The sequence below is a fragment of the Mytilus galloprovincialis genome, chromosome 4 (genome assembly GCF_965363235.1).
Source record: "Mytilus galloprovincialis chromosome 4, xbMytGall1.hap1.1, whole genome shotgun sequence".
Lineage (NCBI taxonomy): Eukaryota > Metazoa > Mollusca > Bivalvia > Mytilida > Mytilidae > Mytilus > Mytilus galloprovincialis.
Genome location: NC_134841.1, coordinates 2,868,740 through 2,886,869, shown reverse-complemented (window position 1 = coordinate 2,886,869; position 18,130 = coordinate 2,868,740). Strand labels below are relative to the sequence as shown.

Here is an 18,130-nt window from a genome sequence, read left to right as displayed (position 1 = left end):
GGCGTCACTGGAGACTTCTCTAAACCACTTCTGTTTGAAGTTTTGACCGGGGTATCTTGATGTTGGTTTCTACGTGTAGACTGGTTTGGACCGTTAATAAAACTGGTGATTTGTGATTGACCACGGGAATTTCTGCTGGTAGCCTCACTGGATGTATGTGAGGGTTTGTTCGTTTCCCTTCTACCTGGTTTTATTTTCGGTCTTGCTGACGGAGGTTGATTTTGTTGATCACATATAGGACTAGAGATCTGGTCATCAGAGAAGGTTGATTGTGATCTTATAAAATCATCGTGAGTGTTTGTATCTGAGGCAGAATCATTTTCTGCATGAGCTTCATGTTCAGTTGGTTGCATATCATCAATGTTTTCATTGTTGTTTGTTGGTTGTTGTGTGTTCACGTCACTAGGGTCATAATGATTTTCATGATGTGCGCTCGTTGCACCTTTTTGCTCTTGCTCAGAAGGCATTTCACTGGTGCATTCATTTTGCCTGTGGCCTGATTCACCACAGATTCTACACTTCCAATCATTTTCACAATTTTTGGTTGTGTGTCCGAGCTCCATGCACTTGTTGCATTTAATGTTGTCATTTTGTTGACCTCTGTATATAACCGTTGCTCTATATTTCCCAATTGGAATAGACTTTGGAATAGCAGAGATTAATGGACCTTCACATGAATAAACTATTCTGTCACCAGTTTTACAGTTTGTTATCATATCATTGTAACGTAACCTTTCTCTTAAGTGCTTCAAAATTACACAATTGTACCCCTCTAAGGCTCTCAAAATCTGTCCATCGTCAGCCGAGAGTGGTACATCTTTAATGCGAATTTTCACATCTGTTGAATTTTCTTGTATGCGAACTCTAGGATTGATAGAGTATATAGAGATAGATTTGCCTCGAATTTCAAGACCTTCTGAAAGGAGAAATTCTTTTCCTTTTAATGTGTCGAGATATATCCTCCACAGACCTTTAATTCTCTGAAGGCCCATAACTGATCTGTCTGGCACGACTGCACCTACAGCCTTGTACATTTCAGATATGGTTAAAAATAAGCCTCTAGTGGCTTCTTTGGGGATATGACTAAAGACGTCTGATTCTTCCACAAACACTGGTTTAACAGAGGACAGAGAGTCAGTTGTTTCTGATTTAGGACCTCTTTTAAATGCTTCGGCATACGACCCCATATTGGATTCTTCTTGCGTGTTTGATTTGGTCATGTTCACTGAAATATCTTGGTAGTTTTAAATTGCAAATGCAATTTTAAAAGTGAATGTTTATCATTACTTGTATTCTTTACGATTTTAAATAATCTGCATTCGATATTCACCGAGAATTGATACTAAAAGTCTATTTTTTGCAGAGCTACTCACAGACCCGTTACCTTAGTCAGGGGCCGCAAATCATAACATTCTTCCCTAATTTCTAAACAGTGTGAGCCATAACCCCCAACAGACAATCCTAACCATCCCTTTGTGATATGGAAACTTGTATAATTCCAGAGAGATCCATACACTGTTCCACAAGCATGACAAGTTATACAACTTATCGCTATTTGGAAATCTGTCCAGGCTGACCCTAGAATCTGTCCCACTTGAACTATTGATATCATACAACAATCACTATTCCATAGCGGCATCCCATATTTTGTATTATGACGTCAAAATTTTATAGGAACCTGTGTGAAGTCCAGTAATGGCGAACAAATAGCAATAAGGTGTATAGTCTGGATACTTAAGAAAAATGCTTATAAGGGCCCTTTTTTGGCCCCTCATTTCTCAACTGTTTGGACCATAACCTCAAAAACAATCCTAATCTTCCTTTTGTGGTTATAAACCTTGTGTTTAAATTCCATAGATTTCTTTTTACTTTCAAAATGTCTTATATATATGACTATGTTATTGTCCAGAAACCAAATGTCAGATGACGCTGGCGCTGATGATGACGACATGATATGGGGACGAAGTCCCCAATTACGGTAGAAAAATCAATAAAAAAAAAAAAAAAAAAAATCGGGAAAATTTCCCGAATTTTTCATTCTACTAATGAACTCAAAATCGTTAACTTTTTTTTTCAGATCTACTTCCTGTTCCGGTTTTCCCCTCTTTTACGCAGATATCTGTCTTGTTTGCATGAGACTTTGAAAAAATTTATATTTATCAGTCTAGTAAAATATATGATTGGATCTCAATACAAATTCAATTTTAATAATTGTTTGATTTGAAAAAACATTACCTGATGAAAGCGTTTCTTTTGTTTACATCGAATATGACGTCATAACTTAAAGAACGCCCTAACAACAGAATCAAAATCGGGAACGTTACGTACGGTATTTCGGTTTCTTTTATCAACGTGATTGAATTAAAAAAATAACATGGGGACGAAGTCCCCAATTACAGTAGAAAAATCAATAAAAAAAAAAAAAAAAAAAAAAAAATCGGGAAAATTTCCCGAATTTTTCATTCTACTAATGAACTCAAAATCGTTAACTTTTTTTTTCAGATCTAGTTCCTGTTCCGGTTTTCCTCGCATTTGCGCAGAAATCTGTCTTGTTTGCATGAGACTTTGAAAAGAAAATTATATGTATCAGTCTAGTAAAATATAAGATTGGAACTCAATACAATTTCATTTTTAATAATTGTTTGATTTGAAAAAAACGTTACCTGATGGAAGCGTTTCTTTTGTTTACATTATGACGTCATAACTTAAACAACGTCACAGCTAAATCCCTAACCACAGAACCGAAATCGGGAACGTTACGGTATTTCCGTTTCCTTTATTAACATGTTAGAGGTAAAAAAAAAAAATAATACATACAGACTTCGTCCCCATTTCACAGGTTATGCCTGCCTCATATTACATACAGACTTCGTCCCCATTCATAGGTTATGCCTGCCTCATAGTAACATGTTAAGACTGCAGAATTTTTTGCAGTCATATAAAATACTGAATGTAGTTCCTGCACCCCATGTATTCTGTATAATGAATGTTAACCAAAACAACCCAAACAAACCTTCACTTCAGAGAAACCCTTGAAATATAAGATTTCCTTAATAATTGTGTGATTTTTTGTTAAAATAAAGTATGAGTTATATTATACATTTTGATTTGAACGTTGACATCAAGATCACAACTGTAAACATAATTAAATCTGTCTGTTAGCTCTGTCATCCCACTTTCTGTCAAATGCAGGGGAAGTAATTTACTGATTAAAGCGGTGATGGCACAGACATCTAAAAAATCTTACATTTGTAATCAAAGGGATAATCAAGCTAAAAAGGCAAATGAATGAAAAGTATAGAGGATAAACAAGTTAAAAAGTTTAGTGAATGAAAATTATCAATTTTCCCACACAAATAAACAGATTTATTGATTTTGTAAATAGAGTTTTTTAAATGTAAAAAGTTTCCCTGACACCGTTTTTGACTTTAAGCGTTTCAATGACCCAGACCATTTTAAGTTCATAATGAAAAATCAACATGTTCTCAAACATTTTAAGGATTTCATGTTTGTCAACTATGGGAGAGCTGTCTGAGAATTTTTGACATCAAATTATGCCTCTTCACTGTGTTGAAGATAGAAGGTACTTTGAACTTATTCATACTGTCAATGAATATGTTTACCACAGCTTAATATGAGGCAGGTGTTACCTGTGAAGGAGGACAAAATCCGTATAAAATTATACAACATAATACACAAGTTGGCACAAGCAGAGACAGTTGACATCAATACACCTTATCGCTATTTGTCCGCCATTGCTGGAAATCACACAGGTTCCCGTAAAATTTTGACGTCATAAAACAAAATATCTGACGCCACAATGGAAAAGTGATTGTTGTTGACGTCAAAAGTTCAAGCGGCCGGGTCAGCCGGGATTAGCGATAAGGTGTATAATTTGACAGCTAGTGCCCCTTTATTTAAGGAACATGTACACACACCAAAATATACGATCATTCACATTGCGAATAAGTGAACACCTGTTGAAACTAAATCATTGTTGAATTGTGTCTTAATTGATTTAGGTAGTGTACCATGTCAGCACGTTCCTGCATGCGGGTAGTCCAAATAATTATGACGTCTTGAAAGGCTATTATAATTTTTTTCTTTGACACCTTACATCGACGTCATAATGCTGAAGCCGCCATTTTCGGTTGGACTTTGAGAGCGTATTTTGCTCTCAATTTTGAGACCCAATTTAGCCATCAAATTTTCAAAGAAGGCTAAAACAAAATGCATATATAAAAATTCTTACCTTTTATGTGCTTGTTTTACGAAAATATTTCCAATTAATCCCTACAGAAATAATAATTTAAGTAAAAATTCCATCCGAGGCGGGAACATGTCGACTGCATTTTTTAAAACGTTTGTCGGATTTCTTTTTAGGAGATTATAAAATCATTTTTACACCAAACTCGGTAAAACCCGAATTTCCGGAACCATTGTTTTACATTATCCGGAAATTCAGGTTGGTCAAAATGTACCGAGTTTGGTTCAAAAATATATTTTATACACCTTAAATGAAGCATCTTGAGGAGAAATCAGCTAAACGTTTTTATAAAGTAGTAAATTCCCTATCAAAGTCCAACTGAATATATGAGTTTGGCGTTATGACGTTGATGTAAGGCGTCAAAGAAAAAAATTGTAATAGCCTTTCAAGACGTCATAATTATTTGGACTAGCATGCGGGGAAAAGTGGCTTTTGACTTTGTAGGCTACGCATACATGTACCTGTATCAGATTTTATAATAAACTGTCATATAATCGGGAATGAAACAAAAAAGATACACAAAAATTATCAGTTATTTCCTGATTTTGTTAAGGTTCATCATAACAAACGGACACATATGGCTGCATTTACATGCCAAAAATTACTCTGAGTACAGACTTACCTGTGAAGTTGGAAAAGTTTTAATGCCTGGCATCCACTAGATATAATAAAGTTACATGCATTTTGTGTTTCAGAAAGATAAAATCTCTTTTGGATTTTGATGGGCATTTTTTTTCCTTCATGCAAAAGGTGTGAAAATTAACTAAGTTGTGGTACAACTATGAGATGCTCCCTCAGGTAAAAAAACCGGTTTGTATTGTTTTAATTGTCCTTAATTGACATGGACAAGAGTTATCTTCACAACTATAGGTGAGTTAAAGAGTTTATCTGAGTCAGTGAGTGGACAGTATCAAAGTAATTCAGGTGTTTGTTTATTTTTACACCTTCTGCAGAAAGGAAAAAAAATGCCCATCAAAAACTAAAAAAGATTTTATCTTTCTTAAACACAAAATGAATTTAACTTTTATATATTTAGTGGATGCTAGGCATTAAAACTTTCCAAACAGCACAGGCAAGTCTGTACACAGAGTAGTATTTGGGGTGAAAATACGGCCATATTTGTCCATTTGTTATGATGAACCTTAATCTGGGAACAGTCAATATGTTCCTGTGTGAATTCAGTGTAGAGAATGGTGAATAATGTTTTTTAATTTGTATTTAATGTTTATTAGTTAGAAAAACTTGAAATTAATTGTAAAGCACATTAAAAGAATAAAATTATACTGAATTTGAAAAAAAATATTTGTTACTAAAACTTGAGTGTGAAAGTTATTTTCTAATAAAATTTGAAACAGAAACAAAAGTTTTAAAATATCGAAAATTAAAGTTTGAGTATTATACACAATTTAAGTAATAAGATAAAATTCCTTATGTCTAAAACAAGATGCATCTGATAATTATATATCCATTCAGAACTCCAGATTTATCATTTGCTACTTCTACAGCTGTTGCACCTGAAATATGATCATGTATGATAAAATATGAAATTAATAAATATGAACTTATGATTCAGTTTTGTTTACATCTCTTTTTTTTTAAAATAATTGTATATCACGTAATCATGATAATATGTCATTATTTTTAAAACCTACTTAATTGAAGAGACAGTGACATATCCTAGGCCAGTATTTCATACTAAAGGAAATATTTATTATTTTTGTTTTTACAGAAGTCCTACAGAAATTGAAGAGGATGAGGATTCCTGTCCAAGTATTTGGCAACAATGTCCTGATTCTATTCTGCTTCATATATTCTCATTCTTAGAAGCAAAACATTTGACAGCCTCATCACAAACCTGCAAGGTAAAATATGACCATTGGTTCATGATAAGTAAGAGCATTGTATGTACCAATTTTATTCTCATCAACTAATGACATAGTTATAGAGACAATAAGTATATACATTTCAACAATATAATATACAGTGCATGTGTGAAACAATGATATACATTAACATGGATGTATGAGAAGAAACCAATATTGACTCAGCTGTCACATATTTTACTTTTTCTTGTCAGTTTATATTTTGACTAACTAGTGTTGAAATATGAACACCAGCTTTGATGACAAATGATTGTAAAAAATGATTATCCAAATAAAGTTATGAAGTTGTCATACATGTACATTGTAGAAAACATTCATAATTTGTTAACATTTGAACATGTTTTACATGAAAAGATATGAAATAACCAAAATAAAATTATGGGTTGTCTTATACATTATTAAGACATTTTTTTTGGTATAACTCAACAAAACATTAACATAATTTCACAAAAAAGACATAAAAAAAAGGAGATGAGGTATGATTGCCAATTAGACAACTATCTACCAAAGGTCACCATAAGATTTTCTATCATACATTGTAGATAGGTTTTTAAAATATGAAGAAAAAAAAAATTTTACAGGATGTAAATCAAGAGTGCATGGTGTTCAAACTATTGTACTACTTACTTCAAATATTATCAATATCCTTTGTTTATAACCTTTATTGTTCTTGATGCAGAGACAATTACATTGTATTACAGATAACTTTTGATCAATGGTTTTTGCGTGCAATATAAATTTAGCATGCATTTGCCTGTCTTTCAATCATGTTATATTTAATATCCTTCATACCATATTGTGTCATTAAAACATTTTCTACTTGATATAGGATTGGAACAGAGTTACCAATGATGAAAGTTTATGGAAATATCTGTTAGATGTTAAATGGGGAGTTAAAAATCAAAAGTTGCCCCCCTCAAAAGAAAGCTGGAGGAGTGAATACAAACGTTTGGATTTTCACACACCCATCCATCTGAGTGAGACGTTGACAGACCATGATGACGAAGTACTTCATGTCAGCTTTTCTCATGACGGCAAGTTATTCTGTACCACATCAAAAGATGCTACTATCAAAGTTAGTATTCTCATCAGAGTGCTAGATTTTTTGCTACATTGATTGAAGACATATTGATGGCTTTAGGCTGTTTTCTGTTTTAGTTCAGATTGTTATTTCTTTGACACATTCTCTGTTTCCATTACTGTAAATTCAGAAATTATTGCGTGTATTTATTATTGCCATTTTGTCAGTTTGTACTTAAATGTGATTTTAATTTCTGCGATATTGTAAAAATCCTATTTAATTCATATAAAATAATTCAAAATCATTTAAAATGTGAGTTTAAATTATTGTGATTATAACATTAATATAAAAAAGAAGATGTGGTATGATTGCCAATGAGACAATTCTCCACAACAGACCAAATGACACAAAAATTAACAACAATAGGTCAAAGCACAGCCTTCAACATGAGCAAAGCCTGTCACATTTTTCGCAATAATATCTGAATTTACAGTATATTTTCTATTGTTTTCCTGTTAATGAAATATGCATATAAAGGTACCACTGAAAGAATATCAGTATAATCATGTTTGAAAAAAGAAATGGTAACACTTTGGTATTTTGAAAAAGCAATTTGCAAAGAGATAAAAAAAAAAGTTAAGTTAAAGGAGTCATTAAATGAATACTTACAATTAAGGTGTTTATACAGTACAATCACTACAATGTACCTCAAGATTTGTCAAAACCCTGTTTCACTGTGTTTGTGCTGCAGCAGTGAATATTACTATTAAAGTTAAGACACCAGAAATCTGTATAAACCACTTTTTATCAATTGTTAAAAATTTCATAACTTCTGGACGATCTATTGAAAGATTTATTTTAATATTATTTTATTAGATCCAAATATCCATAATATTTGTAAGGATAATTTTGTTAATGCAGTTATATAACAACCTTGGAGTGCATAGAAATCTATTTCATGGCCTTTTTCTACAATGTTCTACACATTTTGTACATGCAGAGTAAATTGTACAGGAAAAGGGTATTTATGTTGAGCTTTTTTATTTTTGCTTCTTTATAGGTTTGGAATGTCAGTGATCCAACAACTATCAAACACACTAAAAATTTCCGTGATTTGTTGTCGTGGGACTTCACACAGTTTTCCTGTTTTAATCAGATTGACACATTATTGCTTGTTTCCAGTGTAAAAACAACAGATTTTATGGACAGGAGAGGATATGTGGCTATTATTTCTCTTCCACATGGTAGGTAAACATATCTTTTATATTTCGTCTAATTTTAAACTTTTTAACCATATTATGTTTTAAAGTCCTAAGGTGAATTTAAAACATAAATGGCCATGCACATTCGTTTAAGTGTGTTTAATTTCATACTTTTATCTAATCATTACACCAAAATGAAAAGATATAGTACATTTAGACCCTGTATTACTGAAACTGGCTGCATTTCTGACAGTGGAATAAAAAAATTGTTAAATTTTGGATAAACCTATAAATTATCAAACATGAATAAAAGGATATCTTGTCAAAGAAACAGCAGAGATGTTGAAAAATAATAAAATACTGGAGCAAATGTTTGTTGGGCCTAGTAGAAAGTATATTTGTCCAACCTAGATGAATATTTTTCAAGTTATTTACCCTCTTGGCTTTGGCCAAACACAACTTGGAACGAAGTTAAAAAAAAATGATGTGGTACGATTGACAATGAGGCAACCCTCCTTTTACAGAACAGAAGATTTAGAAATGAACAACTATAGGTCACCTTACAGCTTTCAACAATGAGCAAAACCCATACTACATAGTAAGCTATAAAAGCCCCCAAAATGAAAAATGCCAAAAACTAACAGCCTGATTTACGTTCAAACAATATGCAATAAAACAAAAATGATTAACAGCAACAAACAATCAACACTGAATTACATATTCCTAACTGTGGACTGGCACATACATTATGTAGGGGAGTGGGGATGTGAACATGTATGCTGACACCAAACTGAGACAGTGGTGTAACAGTACAACATAAGAACAAATATTCTGAAACGAAGCGAAATTTTTAATTATTTATTTTCTTTTAAATTATTATATTTGTAATCTTATATTATTTCAACATTTCCCTATTAGATTTCCGTATTATCCGTGTTGTATCAATGGACCCGTCACAGTTATTTGGATCTTGGTTGGACAATAGCACATTCCTTGGAGGCTGTTTGGAGATCAGTCTAGATAGATTTACTACTACTGTACAGATTGAATCATTTGATGTAAGTCTGCACTACTTGAGTTTGAATAGATGGCTAAATGTCTAGATAGGATGACTTGTTTCCATATAGACTGTTACCATGTGAGTCATGTGAGTTAAAGGGTTCATTTTTCGCCTCATCATCTAAGTCAAATATGACATGTACATAGCAGGTTTCATGTTTATATCTCATTAAGATGTTATCTGTCTGAATATGTATGTAAAATTACTACAAGACGTTAAGCATCCATACATCATTCATTTAAAGTCAATGTGATTTCTTACCAAAATCCTTATATGATCCTTTAAAACCAAAAAATGTTTGTCTATGTTTATCAGTAGACAGAACATTGGGATTACTTACCAAATGGTTATATGAATAAAACATCAAAAACTTACCTGTGAACAACTAATTAAAAGTGAAAGCCAGTCTTCACCATTAACCACAAGTTTTATACCCCAGACTACTAAAATTCTATTCAGACTGGTAAGTAATTGAAAAACTCTGTTTGGACACGAAAGAAAAAAGTTGAAATATTGGTGTTCAGACCAGAAGCTGGAAATTTAAAAGATTTTGTTGTAGAAGAGTTCCTTCAAACAAACAAAAACATACAAGCAATAGTCTATTCAAATCATGGTTTTATAGATATAAGAAAATGTGGTATGAGTGCCAATGAGACAATTTTCCATCCAAGTCACAATTTGTAAAAGAAAAACCATGCTACATGTTATAGGTCAAAGTATGGTCTTCAACACGGAGCCTTTGCACACACCGAACAGCAAGCAAAAAGGGCACCAAAAAAAGACTAGTGTAAAACCATTCTAATATGAAACAAACTAATCTATATAAAAAAGGAAAAACACTTATGAACCACCTCAACAAATAACTACTGAATATCAGGTTACTGACTTAGGACAGGTGCCAACAATTGCAGCCGGTTTAAAACATTTTAATAGTTACCAACCTTCACCCTTACCTAACAATAGTGTAACATCTCAACATAGAAATACACACTATAAAACATCAATTGTAATGGTTTTAAGTATAATTTCTTGTCTAAGGTTCCAGATGGTTCTGTGGAGATAAAAGGTGAAGAAAGTGAAAATCTCCCTGAAGTGGAAGAAGGAACAGGGAGAAATCTGTTTACATTTTGTAGTGAAACTGCTAGTTTAATTAAATTTTTGACAGTAGCTCATATTCCTGTTAATGGTGACAAGGGGCCACAACTCTACTGTGATAAATGTGCTAGTCAAGAAAGAGACTCAAATCCAAGAAAAATTCCTAAACGAGACCAAACACTCTTTACTTCAGACATAGAAACTCATTCTGTTCAATCACCAAGTGTTTTAGATGGGAATGAATGGGATAAAAACGAGAGTGCTTCATGTTCATACAGTTCAGGTAGTGCTTTAAAGGAGAACAATTCCCTGTATCATATATCATTGTGTAAAGATTGTCAAAATGGAAATGTTAATCGGAACTTAATTTTTGTAACGGGAGAATTCGCTGTGGCTTTACATCAATTAGGATTTAAGAATGTTTCTCCTGCAGTATTAGATCTACCCATGAGTCCGTCAGATGAATCAGTACAGGAAGGTGAAAGTCACATGGTGGTTAATTTTAGTAACAATGATATAACACTACGGCCTATTAGAATATCAGACAAACCAGACAACTTATTAGATTTATTTGGACATGTTACAGGTCTTACTTTGTCAAATGATCACAGGTATTATTAATTTGGACATTGCATTGTGAAACTTATTGTTTGAGCAATTTCACATTATTCATGTTATTTGGCTTATATCTCGAAAAACAAAAACAGGTCTATATAGAGCATATCTCACACAATAAAAATTATCAGTAGATCCAGGTCTATTTACATGAAATTTTAAGAAAAATGAGCAAGTGTAGAGTTATTGCCCCTGAAATGCAAATCTTTAGCAAATTAGTAAGTTTTTCATGGTTATAGCATTTTTAAAACAAAACTAGAATATAAGGGAGAAGTTTTTTAAAACAGGTAAAAATGACCAGAACCATATGATCTGTTTGGACATTATGACTGAAATGATAAATTGTATTACAATTACAGTCCCTGGACTCGAATTCCAAGAATTCTTATTTTGACAGAATCCTGCACTATCTAAATATGCAATGTTAATAAACATGTATATACATGTACTGAAATGAATTTTTCAAGACATTTGCATGTTCATGTTTAATGCAAAACACAAAATTTCAAAAACTTTAACTTTCAAACAGAAACAGAAATTTTCACCCGTTTATTTTTAGCAACGTGTTACTGAATTTATAGGCCGTTAACTACATGTAAAGTATCTGAAATGAAGACACAATGTATTTTAATTTTTATGAAATCATACAGTTACCTTGTTAACCAGAGACAATTTTCTTGCCAATACAAGATAAAATTGAGAATGGAAATGGGGAATGTGCCAAAGAGACAACAACCCGACCATACAAAAAAAAACCAGCAGAAGGTCACCAACAGGTCTTCAATGTAGCGAGAAATTCCCGCACCCGGAGGCGTCCTTCAACTGGCCCCTAAACAAATATATACTAGTTCAGTGATAATGAACGCCATACTAATTTCCAAATTGTACACAAGAAACTAAAATTAAAATAATACAAGACTAACAAAGGCCAGAGGCTCCTGACTTGGGACACACGCAAAAATGCGGCGGGGTTAAACATGTTTGTGAGATCTCAACCCTCCCCCTATACCTCTAGCCAATGTAGAAAAGTAAACGCATAACAATACGCACATTTAAGATTCAGTTCAAGAGAAGTCCGAGTCCGATGTCAGAAGATGTAACCAAAGAAAATAAACAAAATGACAATAATACATAAATAACAACAGACTACTAGCAGTTAACTGACATGCCAGCTCCAGACTTCAATTAAACTGACTGAAAGATTATGATTTCATCATATGAACATCAGGCACAATCCTATGTATATAATAGATAATCTGTTTATTGCTATTTTACCTATGACGACGTCAATTTCATGTCAATTTCGTTAGCAACGCCACATGTCTGCTTAGTTTCTACCGATAATTTTCCATCTCAAGCGAGTAGCATGATATGAAAAATTATCACAAAAAAAGATCAAAGGAAAAATGCACAAAATAGCGATATGTGATAGCGCTGCCAGTAAACAGGTATTTGCAACCATCAAATCACCAATTGATGCATTTAGTTTAATTGAGGTCTGGAGCTGGCATGTCAGTTAACTGCTAGTAGTCTGTTGTTATTTATGTCTTATTGTCATTTTATTTATTTTCTTTTGTTACATCTTCTGACATCGGACTCGGACTTCTCTTGAACTGAATTTTAATGTGTGTATTGTTATGCGCTTACTTTTCTACATTGGCTAGAGGTATAGGGGGAGGGTTGAGATCTCATAACCATGTTTAACCCTGCCGCAATTTTGTGCCTGTCCCAAGTCAGGAGCCTCTGGCTTTTGTAAGTCTTGTATGACTTTTAATTTTAGTTTCTTGTGTATAATTTGGAGTTTAGTATGACGTACATTATCACTGTACTAGTATACATATTTTTTAAGGGGCCAGCTGAAGGACGCCTACAGGTGCGGGAGTTTCTTGCTACATTGAAGACCCATTGGTGGCCTTCAGCTATTGTCTGCTCTATGGTTGGGTTGTTGTCGCTTTCCTTTCTCAATTTTATTCAGAGCTTAAAATAAATTTGTTATCCCCATTCTAATGAAACAGACAAAAAAACAACTTCAAATCAAACAATTAGAATATGTCATATGTCACTGGTCAGCGAATTGATGTGATGAAAATTAGTGACATTATCCAATTAAAATGAGGGTACTATATACATGTATTATGTTGCATTAGAATGTTCAATTTACTTCTTTTGTTGTAGGTATTTGTTCCTGAATTGTAGACCATGGATTGGTAAGGTTGATAGAACTGACCCCTGGGCAACCCCTGACCTGTCACCTTCAATAGAAATCAGAGTTATTGACCTTTGTACACTGCAGGACACTGGCAGACGATATCAAGGTCATAAAGGATTCTCCCCATCAACAATGTGCTGTTTTGTTTTTCTTGACGTTAGTCCAGATTATGTTGGAAGGTAGGTCTTCTTCTTTTAAATGTCTGGTTTCTAAAGCTTGCTTGGACTAGGATTTATTCAGTATCTACATGAACTTATATGTGGTGTTTTTTGAAAGTAGTAACCCAAAAGGTTTAAATATTCTTTCTTTTTTTCTTTTCTTTTTTTTTGGGGGGGGGGGGGGGTATGTTACTTCAGTGTCTAGCTGGCTGCTTGTTTTTATTTTGATTATTTGTAAAATCTTTGCATTGAATATGATAAAGGAGAGGAGATGCCAAAACAACCAAGAGACGTAGAAGGCAATATTCAGTTCTTCACAAATGTCAAATATCTATCAGTACAATAGTTTGTAGGTACATATTTGGATTCTTTTATGCAAGTAGGATATAAATTTTTGATAGATTTAGAGAGTAAGGGGAGACAAATTTGAATTTCAAATGTTTAGTTACTTTATTAGGAGCAAATTATGATACCACAAAATTATTTACCATTAAAATATAATATTTTTTTATTCAACCACAAAAACTGATACTCATGAAATAAATTGGAGCTAAATTCCAAATGCTTGTAGAGTAAGACTTTAGTTGGCTTGCTTGCTTTGTTTGTATAAACGTATAGCTCAAGCATTGTAATTCAGATTGACATCTGCAAACAATATCAATATCGCAAAAATAAAAATCGCATTTTAGCCCAAAATTACAAAATCGCAATAATTTCTGAATTTACAGCATCTAAATTTGAATTAATGTTATCCCAATTATTATTTTACAATATACAAAAAAAGCAAGCAAGCTGCCCAAAGTCTTACTCTACATGCAGTAGGAAATTAGCTTTAATTGATAGTAGTAATTAGAAATTGAACATACTATTTTGTATTTTTCAGTGGAAGTGAGGATGCTAAAGGATACTTATGGGACAAACATTATTGTGTAAATCTTGCTACATTTGAACATTCATTTGGTGTTGTCAATGCTGTAGGCTTTAACCCTGCAAACCAAGAATATCTAGTAACTGTAAGTGATGATTGTACTATCAAAATCTGGAGGTCCAAAGCTTTGATGAAAGACTTTGGGCGAGTCTGAAAAATGGATATAAAGCTTGAAAGATATTGATCGATTTGAGAAATGAAGTACAAAGCCCTGTCAGATAAAAAGTGTGCTGAGTCTGATTAAATTAAACAATATTCTAGCTTTAAAGAAAGACCCTGTTTTACTGTTATAGTGCTACAAATCAGTGTAAGAAGTCAGTTTTAAAATGACAAGAAAATTGCAAACATGTGAATGTATAGAAGAGTAACAACAAAACAAGGTCAGCAACAATATCAGCCCTGAGACTAAATGTGACCAAGAAACATACTTGAGTTTGAAAGACCATTGATAATCTGTTTACATGTTTTTAATATAATTTTTTTTTTACCCTTAAATACATAATGATGCCATAAAAACAAAAGTAAAATCATGCTGAAAAAATTATTTAAGGTGGTACCTTTGAGATAACTGTGTAAAAATCAGCTAAACTTTTTGATCACGTTGTTTTGTTAAGAAATATTAAGCTTTTCAATGATCAAAATTAGTGTTTGTCAAACTGCTGTATAACCAACGAAATTTTTCTGATAAAGTGGTTTGTTCAAATTATTTGAAATATTTATATTTTTGTCAAAGGGTCAAAGTGAACATTTTGTCAAAATTTTATAAAAAATTAAACGAGCCAAATTGATATTAGTCAAGGTGTTTGGTACCACATTAAATGCTTGTTTTGTATGAAATTGATGGCCTGAATATTGTCACCATTATCCTTAATCTTAAAATACAATCAAGACTTTTGATGAAGGGATCAAAATCTAAAAGATTAAATCTGCTTCATTTTTAATTAAATCCGAAATAACTATACTGTTTCATTTAGAGATAACTTGTTTTTCATTCTTCTAAACCCTCATAAGCAAGTTTTTTTTCTGAACACCTTACAATTGTAGATGTAAAATGACAAGAATTTTTCAAAGAATTTTTCAAAGAATTTTTCTTTGTGCCAGGTTTATACACCTTTTCGCTATTTGTCCGCCATTACTGGATATCACACAGGTTCCCGTAAAATTTTGACGTCATAAAGCAAAATATCTGACGCCACAATGGAAAAGTGATTGTTGTTGACGTCAAAAGTTCAAGCAGCCGGGTCAGCCAGGATTATCGATAAGGTTTATTCAAATAGGGGGATTCTGAAGTTAGAAACATATTAACAATGCAACTACTTGTACAGACAGTTAGGTTGGTATTAAAGGCTCTTGATTTCTGTGTTGACTTATAAATAACTTTTATTAATATTTGAAAATTATTTTTTGATGATTGTTATGAGATATAAATAGACCATGCATACGTAGGTTACTGTTATTTAAATGGCAATGTACATGTTTTAATTGTTAAACTTAAAGAATCATGTATGGGAAAACAAATACATTTTGTTTTGTTTGTATTGACAAAGTATATTGTAAAAACTTGTAATGAAAACATACTGCATGTTATATTTAAATTGTTTATATACAAATTAAACTGTGATAATGAAATGTTATTTTGCATTTTAAATGCAATCAATTGTTACATGTAAATTTCAATCCAATCAAAATACAGATCATGTGTCTCTTGGCTTACAAGGATCATACAACACTCTGATGTACTATTAATAAACATTCACAATTTTAGCTTTTGACTAAATGATACACACTTTCAAAAATTTGAATTTCATTGTAATTATTATCAATGCAGAAAGTAGATCACTGTGGTATCAGATCTTTGTTGGCAAATCTTGTACACAGCAGTCTTCATGCTTTAATAACTACAGGCCTATATATTAGGCTTGTAAAATTGCTTTTGAGCTTGTAAAAATCTTTACAGGTTATATTTTTAAGATATTATTAATATATGTCTGTTAAGTCCAATAGTTAAGTTAAGTATAAGATTGATGACTTCTAAGACGCCTTAATTAAAATGTGTTTTTAAAAGTGTACGTATCATTATTATAAAATGATATTTGTCTGAGTTAGTATGGATTATGAATCTACAATTGTACCAAAGTAATAAATGGAATAAATTAAAAAAAAATGAATTGTATTGTATTGTTATCATTATTACAAATTTACCAGAAAACGGTCTTTATAGGAAGGACCATAGACATTCATTTAAAATGTTTATAGGTCACTGAATGTAATAAAAATAACACATAGCTGAGAGGGTGATCGATCAAATTGTTACCCTGAGAAAACATTGTAAACCGTTGCCAAGCCAAGTCTCCATCTGTTGTATGTCATTTGTACTTGACCCGTTTTCATGGTTCAATGACTACTTGAAGGAAAAGTTGATATTTTTTTAATCTTAATTCCTCTTATTATGAGTAATAGCCTAAATATATTTAGTATGCACTCATGCCCTTCAGAGGGTTTATATCCGACCTCAACCTCATTTCATGGATCAGTGAACAAGGTTAAGTTTTCATTATCAAGTCCATATATCAGACACTAAAAGTAATAGGTCAACTACATTTGTTTGATGAATGGAATGATTGCAAGATGTACATGTTCAACTGGCTGGTGTCATCTGACCTGGACCTCATTTTCATGGTTTAATAGTTAAAGTTAGGTTTTTGTGTTTTTGTGTTTTTTTCTAAAACTATATATGCATTAGGTCAATTATATTTAGTGTACAGAAATATTTTACAATGTACAAAAAACCAATGAAACCGAGTTACAATCATCTTTTTATAAAAACAAGTCAAAGTTACGATCATCTATGGACAAAGTTATGATCATCATCTTGATTTTTTTTATCTCGATTTTCGTTCTTCTGGTTGTTTTTCTATAATTTATGAAAAACACATTCAATGGCAATGCTTATAAAGATTTTTCTTGATATAAAACAAATCTGAAAATAAGCTGTTAAAGTGGAGAAATCAGCCTTCTAAAATATCTTTATATTTGTGTCCGCCATATTGGGATTATCGTAATTGCAGTTACGATCATCACGTTGACGCCAGTGGTACATGTACATGTCAGTATGGCAAGTTTTATATTAAGGTTCATTGCTCAGTGTTATCTTTTTGTTGAGCCTGTGACCTTTTGTTGCAGAAAGCTCAACATATGGATAGTGATCTGATGGTGGCGGCAGGTGTATATTACACTGATTAGATCTGGATGCTTCATACTTTGTATATAGATGCCTCATGTTACGAAGTTTCAGTCTGTCACTTGTCCATGGTCCCTGACCTCATTTTCACTGTTCAGCGACAACTTGGAAAAAAAGGTAGATTTTTCTTATGTTAATTTCTCTCTTATTATGAGTAAAAGGATAACTATATTTGGTATGTGCGTACCTTGCAAGGTCCTTATGCCTGTCAGACAGTTTTCACTTGACCTCAACCTCATTTCATGGATCAGTGGACAAGGTTAAGTCCATATCTCAGATACTATAAGCAATAGGTCTAGTATAATCGGTGTATGGAAGGACTGTAAGGTATACATGTCCAACTGGCAGGTTTCATCTTACATTGATCTCATTTTAATGGTTCACTGGTTATAGTTCAGTTTTTTAGTTTTTTGTCTGTTTTTCTTTAACTGTGTGCAATAGATCTATTTGT

General features: G+C 32.5%; 2 protein-coding genes across 2 annotated transcripts in view; one reads left to right on the top strand and one right to left on the bottom strand.

The window, feature by feature from the left end:
• The window catches only part of LOC143071133 (phosphatidylinositol 3-kinase catalytic subunit type 3-like), a 64,048-nt gene extending 60,836 nt beyond the window's left edge, over positions 1-3,212 (bottom strand). Inside the window, exon 1 of the mRNA XM_076245263.1 lies at positions 3,101-3,212. Within this exon, the coding sequence (XP_076101378.1) occupies positions 3,101-3,171 (71 nt within the window). The 5' untranslated portion in view covers positions 3,172-3,212. The remainder of the gene's footprint in view (positions 1-3,100) is intronic.
• A 214-nt stretch (positions 3,213-3,426) lies between these two features.
• LOC143071134 (F-box/WD repeat-containing protein 5-like) lies at positions 3,427-16,606 on the top strand. The gene is made up of 8 exons (XM_076245264.1): positions 3,427-3,583; positions 5,997-6,129; positions 6,980-7,225; positions 8,232-8,415; positions 9,292-9,431; positions 10,472-11,139; positions 13,319-13,531; positions 14,394-16,606. Exons 1-8 carry the CDS (start codon positions 3,555-3,557, stop codon positions 14,590-14,592), a joined length of 1,812 nt encoding a protein of 603 aa, XP_076101379.1. The 5' UTR covers positions 3,427-3,554; the 3' UTR covers positions 14,593-16,606.
• Positions 16,607-18,130: the final 1,524 nt, after the last annotated feature.

Excerpts from the sequence above, each read along its gene's own strand:
- LOC143071134 (XM_076245264.1), top strand. The coding sequence starts at position 3,555 with ATGCCTCTTCACTGTGTTGAAGATAGAAG. Across the intron at positions 3,584-5,996 it reads CACTGTGTTGAAGATAGAAG|AAGTCCTACAGAAATTGAAG; the intron begins GTACTTTGAACT and ends TTGTTTTTACAG. Across the intron at positions 6,130-6,979 it reads CCTCATCACAAACCTGCAAG|GATTGGAACAGAGTTACCAA; the intron begins GTAAAATATGAC and ends TACTTGATATAG.